Source organism: Polistes fuscatus, unplaced genomic scaffold, assembly GCF_010416935.1.
Source record: "Polistes fuscatus isolate 324 unplaced genomic scaffold, CU_Pfus_HIC Scaffold12, whole genome shotgun sequence".
Lineage (NCBI taxonomy): Eukaryota > Metazoa > Arthropoda > Insecta > Hymenoptera > Vespidae > Polistes > Polistes fuscatus.
Window position 1 is genome coordinate 6977839 of NW_025113020.1, and position 7618 is coordinate 6985456.

The following is a 7618-nucleotide window of genomic DNA, read 5'->3' on the forward strand; positions in this document are numbered from 1 at the left end:
TGATTGGTTAGAACATAAAAGAGGAAATTTAATCTTACATATTATAGTAATCTGATTGGTTAATTCTTATGTTATAAATTCGGTTTAAGGTTTTACATAAAATAATTATTTTAAATAAATTAATATTCTTAAAGAAAATAAATATTCAAGAATTCTTTCTCTATGAAAAGAACATTATTTCAATATTTTTATTTATCGAAAGGAATTTAATTATAAGTTTCCTCTTTAAAAATTTGATCGTCAATAACTAACGTAGTAGTAAAAAATTCCCGGTCAAATTTAAATAACTAAAATCTTGAACATAGAGAATCCAATATATATATTTTATTATTTATATTTATAAATTATATTTATAAATTTGTTAACAAAGCTTATTAATTTGTGAAAATAATCTCTCAAAATTGCTTGTGGTAAGATACATTAAAAATAAATATAAAACAAATTATAAAAATACTGTTCTAATTATATATATTTGTTAATTTTAGATCCTCATAATATAACCTTTTTTAACTTTTCAGATTGTTTAATGATATCAAACAAAAGAAGAAAAAAAAAGATGTGAATAATAATTTAATGTGTAATTGATAAAAATTCATTTTTAAAATGAATAATAATCCAAACATTATCAGACTAAGTATGATAAACAAATTAAAATAAATATGTACTGCACTAATTGCATGTATTAATTTGTACCTCTTACATAATCTTAGTTTCAGACAACCTAATAATTGAAGAAGGAAATGGGAATCTTGTTCAGCGTTTAAAATTCATATTTAAAAATCGCTGTAGAATATTAACTGTAGAATACAGATATTTATTCTACATGTAATGTAGCTGCAGAATATTAACACCATTGATGCAGTGTAGAAAATGTGAAAGAACAATTGTTAAAGAAATTTAGAAAAGAAGTGGGGTAATATGAGAGATATGATTCTCCCCACTTTGAATTCATACATTCTCTCTCTCTCCTTCTCTCTAGATCAGATTATTATAAGAGTATGTATATATAGAATGTATATATAGAATGTATACATATATAAAAAGAGTTAAAAGTAAATAACAAGCTCCTACTTAGGCAGAAGATAGGCGCACGCGCTATAAGAGTGAAAGGAAAGCAAGCAAACAAGCGAGGAAGCAAACAAACAAGCAAGCAAGCAAGTTAGCAAGAAAGAGAAAGAACTATTATAATAAATAAAGAAAGAAAGAGAAAGGAAACGTGGAATATAAGAGAGGAACATAAATCAGATAGCGAGAATTTCGATGGCCGTAAGTTCAGCAGTCATTCCGTGTAGAAAGAAACCATCACGAATGGAGATTATGAATAAAACTAAATCAACAGCGTATTTAGGCGGCCTCACGGAGTGTATTATCGTTAACGAGTCGTGTTTAACTACAAGGTTAAACAAGCATAATAATCAAGTTTATTGGATGCAAACTGGTGGATATCTATTTTCGAGGATCCAATAAGAATGGCTGCCGTTTTGAGAAGATTCAGAACCGTGCAGGTCACGGTTATCGACAAACCAAAAACATCATTGTTTATTAACATCCGGTATAACTATATATATAACAAGATTATTTATTTAACGATAAAACTAAAATAATAAATCAATGATATTGATATCGATTGTAATCTAATTCGCAATTTGATTTTTCATTTTGATTAAATGTTTGAATAAAAAGATACTTTCAAAACAGCCAACATATATCATATGTTTTAGGTCTCTGGCAAGGTCATTGGTAAGACAGGATAGTAAAAGATGGATAAGCAAACTTTTGGTAAGAAAGATCGAACCAACCAAGGAATCCCATTCGCGAATGCTTTCTGACAAGGATGTGATTTATGCTTTACATACGCATAATATCCGTCCTGATTCCATCGATAAATATTTAACTAACTAGTAAGTCCATCCATCGACCTTTCGAACTAATGACTCATTATCATACTTTTTACCGATCACCATTTGTGAGTTATTTTATATCGTATAAAATATTTATAAGTATTATATATATTTTATATTTCATTGTTTATTTATATTTTAAGATTATATTATTTTAATATTAACAAATAAGTCTTTAATAAAACAAATAAACATAATGCGATCTTACCATTGAATTATATTTCCAGCGAAGAAAATGTCAATTTTATACATTCAAAAAAAACCGATCTTAAATGCGAATTGGTTGGATCTTGGACGGTCGCTGTCGGTGACTTGGATCAAGCTCTGCATCTCTGGCAATATACTGGTGGATATGAACAAATTGATTATGCACAATTTTTACTTTCCAAAGACGAGGTATTATATCGTTTCTATTTACCTTAATTAATATTACTTTAAAAAAATATTTAATAATTATTTTTTGATATATATGTACCTTGGTTTTATTTTATTTAATTGTCAGAGTTATCAGCGCTTACTCAAGGAACGTGGTAATTATTTGAGATCTCGTCATTTACAATACTTGTTGGCATTTAGTTATTGGCCACCTTTAGAAAAACGTAAAGGTCCAAACATATATGAAATACGAAGTTACAGTTTGAAACCTGGTACGATGATCGAATGGGGTAACAATTGGGCTAAGGCTATTAATTTTCGTCGTAACAACGATGAACCATTCGCTGGATATTTTTCACAAATTGGCAGACTGTACAATGTTCATCACATTTGGTGTAAGTTTAAAGGAGGATCCTGGATAATTTATTTCGAATCGGAAATATAATTTATTTTATTTATTTTCAGGCTATAAAGATCTTCAATCACGAAAAGATACTCGCGAAAGTGCATGGAGATCACCTGGGTGGGATCAATGCGTTGCATACACTGTACCTCTTATCAGAGAAATGCATTGTCGCATATTAAGCCCAACTACTTTTTCACCGACACAATAAACTATCATTCTTGCAAATACCAATGCATTTGTATAATATCACTTATTAATACTTATCTATATCAATGTAATAATGTAAAAAAACAAACATTTGTTATAATGTAATAATCTATATGCGCCATACCGTTGAATGCTACAATGTTTTGTTGTATTATAACTGGCAGAATGTATTTTTTGCTACTAATTCAAATTCTATAATTATATCGCTATAATTAAATGCAAGTTATTATATTTTATCAATTATCAGTTGAAGCGCAACACTTATGTATAGACGAATTATACAGTAATTACTCTTATTACATCGGAATTTATATTGTTTTATTTTATTTTCTTATTTAACATTTCTATCGTGCTTATAACAATGAAAATTAATTTTCTTATGCATTTGTTATTATATTGAAATATTTTGTTTGTTTTTATTTCGTTTACATTTATACAATGTATTTTTCTAAATTTTATTACATGTAAAACATAAAATGAAATTTATAGAAAATCATTTTATTTTTAATAAAAGTTCAATAATGAAGGGAATCAAATTAAATCGTTCTTTCATTACAAATTTCTTTTCACCGTTTAATGTGATAGAATTGTATAAGTTATTCATGTAATGCTTCCGTATAATATGAAAACATATATTGATATTTAATATTAATAGATAATGATTGAAAGGTAATATAATAGCAAAATAATCAAAATGATAACATACAAAATTATATGTCTATCCTTATACGATATTATTATTATACGTTTCGAGCACTTTGATACGTTTATTAATCGTTTGTTTATTCATTTAAATATTGATGATGCTGTATACAAAATATGAGTCGAAATGGTTTTATAGACACCAGCATTGTTTTATCTATTCTATTATCGATATTTTAATTTCATTTTTAATCGAATTATCAGTATAGATGAAAAGAAAAGAAAGAAGAAAGGAATATGCGCGATCAATAATGATCATTTTATTAAAACTTATTGCATTAAATGTACATTCGTTAGTGTACGTTAGTTAGTTTTTTAGATCTGTTGTTATACAATGAAATATATTTTTACATATTTTATTCGTACGACGCATTGTTGTATTATATTGTTCTGGAAGATAAGATCTGTCAATAACTTTACAATGCTGATGTATTTTTAAAAGAAGTTTTTGGAAAACGAAAAAATCTTATATTTTAGTTTGGAAATCAATTCGATTATTTTTTCTATAAATGTACACAGAAAAATCTTTATAAAGGAACGTAATGTTTTATAGTAGAAGCCACTTCACGAGTCTAAACTAAGAGCATTAATAAATGATTAGATAAATAAATTATAATTATATTTTCTTTTTTTCCTGGTTTTTCATTTTATCGTCAAATATTTTTTTGTCTTAAATTTAGAATTTAATATTTACCGACGCTGTACACGTATAATATTGTTATATAACATTTTTTGGAATTATGTGAAATTGACATTGATTATTTAAAAGAATAGAGATGGACGGTTTTTGTATATAAAGAATTGGTATAATATTTGATTACATCGCTTTAACTAAAATTAATCATTGTATTGTTTCAAGAATAAAAATATCATTTGGAGATGTAACAAGAATGACAATAGAATTTTGTTTAATTGTAAATAGTGTTGCACAGGATTGTGCAATAGAATAATAATAATAGTAGTAATAGTAATAATATACGATTATCGTCTGATCTATGATCAAGATTTTAAGATTAATTTCCATAATGTTTAATTAAATCTAATGCCATTATATCGTACTTCTTGAAGTGACTATTACTATATCATCCGTTCTCTTCGCAATTTATGGATATCTTATTTTTTGTTTATTTTTACAACACTGCGTAATCAATTAACAAGTACGTTATTAAAAATAACAATTATATTTTACCTAGTTAAAGCCAAAATTGTATTTAAAGTATTCGCTGCTAAGTTTTTCCTTATATAGAAGCATTACTTATAGTGTCAATTAATAATAAGATAATATATATATATATATAAAAATACAGGGTGTGTCCTGTATATAACTTAATGCTAGAACATTGGTATCAACTTTTAAAATATTACATTTTCAAAATTGAGCAGCGAACATGTCGTGTGACTGTCGAAACTTAATGATCACAATTAAAGAGATATAAGTAAGAAGAGACAAGCTTTTCATAAATGTTAAATAATAATTATATTTGATAATGATATGCTTATGATTAATAGTCTATGTCACTGCTCGCATAGAATTTTCTTTTCTTTTAGCGTTATAATTTGAAAGTATTTACAAAATATCGAAAACTATATTATATAAAATAATTGGGTAGATTAAAATGAGATTACGGCACTAAAAGAAAAAAAGAAAATTATTTTTTCAGTACGTACGTATAAATTGACTCGGAGAGAAAACTCGTGCTACGATATTTGAAGAATATAACAACAATTTATTGCTAGAATAATTTTGAAAGAAACGTCAAAACAAACAAACAAAAAAATAGAACTTATTATTTAAAATTCTGAGGTTTAAAAAAAGAACAAAATGAATTAATGCGACATTATTCTAAATGCCATTACACATAATACGACTTAATCTTATTTCTTTTTTTATTATTAAAGCTCATGAGTTTTAAGTATTACTATCAACTAAATGCTTCTTTATAAATCAGATTCTAAAATAAAATTATTAAACAAGTGTGTGTGTGTATGTGTGTGTGTGTATACTGCGATTATTATTATATTAAATAGAGAAATATATGATTTTTTTAAATATGATACAGTATGCACAAAATCATTTTTTTAAATGAAAAAATACGACAAAATTTATTTTCCATCATAGATGGACCTTAACTGACCTGAAATGATCTTCATAATAAACTGCAGTATTCATTTTTAAATGCCCTATTAGAGTATAAATGAAAAAAAACTATATCGTTCCATTTAAAAAACCAAAGTTGACCTTTGTATTTCCTTTAACTCTATCTAATCTATAAGACAAAATTTACGACATGAATTAATGTGACCCTCAAAAAAGAATAAATATGATTTGATGTAGTTTTGTTTTCTATTGTTAAGAAGATGCAAGTTATTCGGGTAATCTATTTCATGTCAATCACCCTGTACATATATTGATTGTTATTTTTATTTAAGTATAATCTTTAATTATAAACTAAAACAATCACTACTTACAGTTTTATTTTTTATTATTTACTGCTAAAACAGAAGAAAAAAGAAAAGATTCTTCTTTATAAGATCTAGTTAGAAATATTTTAGAATATATATATATACCTATCTGCGACATATTTATGATTTTGTCATAAATCAAAAAAAATTGTCATACTTTGCTTACATATTCGAAGTATTCTACAAGATTTAAATATGTAGCACGAACAATCTCTATTAGTCTCTGCGATATACGTATTTACTTTTTAATAATAATAATTTGCTAGAATCCAACAAAAATGTCTGTCGAAAGAATTCAGGCATTTTTTTTCTTTTCTTTCTTTCTATCTTTCTTTCTTTCTTCTAATAATACAAGGAAGAATTACACAATGTTCCGTTCATATACATTTAAATTATCATTTACGTAGTAGTATGTGAGAGAGAATATATTTACACGTGGTGGTTCGTTTATATATAGACAAAATTTCAGTTGATTGTGATAGTTTTCATTAATCGATGTCGAAAACATGTATTTCTTCTTTAAATCCATAGTATATATATATATCATGATGATTAATAAAAGATTATCAATGTATTATGTTTTTCTTTTGTTCATATAATTTATTTCTCGTTATGAAAATTGTATTTGTGCAATGAAAACTGGAATGTTTTGTTATTTTGTATATTAAAGATATCAACAGTCAACAAATACACCGTACATAGTTTTTTTTTTAACGTAAGAGCATTGAGTAATGAATTTAATTTTTTGAACGTCACAAACATAAAAAAATATTTCATAAATTTTGCACATACTTTAATATGGCACGCAAAACTACGACGGCTTATAATTATTATTATTATTATTATTATTAGTATTATTATTATATATATATTGATTATATCTCTCGTATAAAAATAATGCAACAGAAATATTGATAGTGTTGTAGTCCTGGATTTTGATTTACAAATTAAAAAAAAAAAATTTTTAGATCAAAAGTCTACAATCTTTAAAAATTAAAGCTATAACTTTATTAAAATATAATTCTAAATTTTTCTTTCCTCTTTTATTAGCGAAAGCGATAAATGTATAACAAGTATAAAAACGTATACGTAACATAATATTATTTCAAAAAGTATTCGTTAAATGATCTTTTAAAGAATATATAATTTTCTAAATCAACATGCACGAACGTCTCCTCTTCCTCTTTTTCATAAGATTTCATTTCTATCACATTATCAGTTTTCATTGTATCCAATGTTCAATGAGAGTACTTTATTTACATTAATTTTTAATTATTTATCTTTGATTCGATATCCCCCAATTACTTGACATTCGGTGCACAAACTTTCCTATTAAAAAGAAGCGCTAAGCTTCTAACTAACAATTTGATTATTTTTCTTATTTTTATCGAGAACATAATTGTAAGAAGCTTGTGTAAAATTTCTTTCTTTTACAAATATTTCCTCGATAAAAACTATAAAATACGATGATATAATATTTTAATTTTGTTTTTTCTTTTCTTTTCTTTTCTTACTTCTTCTTCTTCTTCTTCTTCTTCTTGCATAAAATAATATATTATACGTG

The 7618-nt window shown here is 25.4% G+C and overlaps 1 protein-coding gene across 2 annotated transcripts; it reads left to right on the plus strand.

The window, feature by feature from the left end:
* Window positions 1–1030: 1030 nt before the first annotated feature.
* LOC122513361 (protein NipSnap) lies at window positions 1031–2907 on the plus strand. Of its 2 annotated transcripts, none has more exons than XM_043629681.1 (6): window positions 1031–1266; window positions 1340–1552; window positions 1722–1901; window positions 2129–2297; window positions 2404–2671; window positions 2742–2907. In XM_043629681.1, exons 2-6 carry the CDS (start codon window positions 1470–1472, stop codon window positions 2888–2890), a joined length of 849 nt encoding a protein of 282 aa, XP_043485616.1. In that variant the 5' UTR covers window positions 1031–1266; window positions 1340–1469; the 3' UTR covers window positions 2891–2907. The 2 variants fall into 2 exon arrangements, with proteins under 2 accessions (XP_043485616.1, XP_043485617.1); XM_043629682.1 differs by having other exon boundaries at window positions 1349–1552.
* The last annotated feature ends 4711 nt before the right edge of the window (window positions 2908–7618 follow it).

Coding starts and splice junctions, on each gene's coding strand:
- LOC122513361 (XM_043629681.1), top strand. CDS start 1,470: ATGGCTGCCGTTTTGAGAAGATTCAGAACCGTGCAGGTCACGGTTATC. Junction 1,902..2,128: donor GATAAATATTTAACTAACTA/GTAAGTCCATCC, acceptor TTATATTTCCAG/CGAAGAAAATGTCAATTTTA. Junction 2,672..2,741: donor CAATGTTCATCACATTTGGT/GTAAGTTTAAAG, acceptor ATTTATTTTCAG/GCTATAAAGATCTTCAATCA.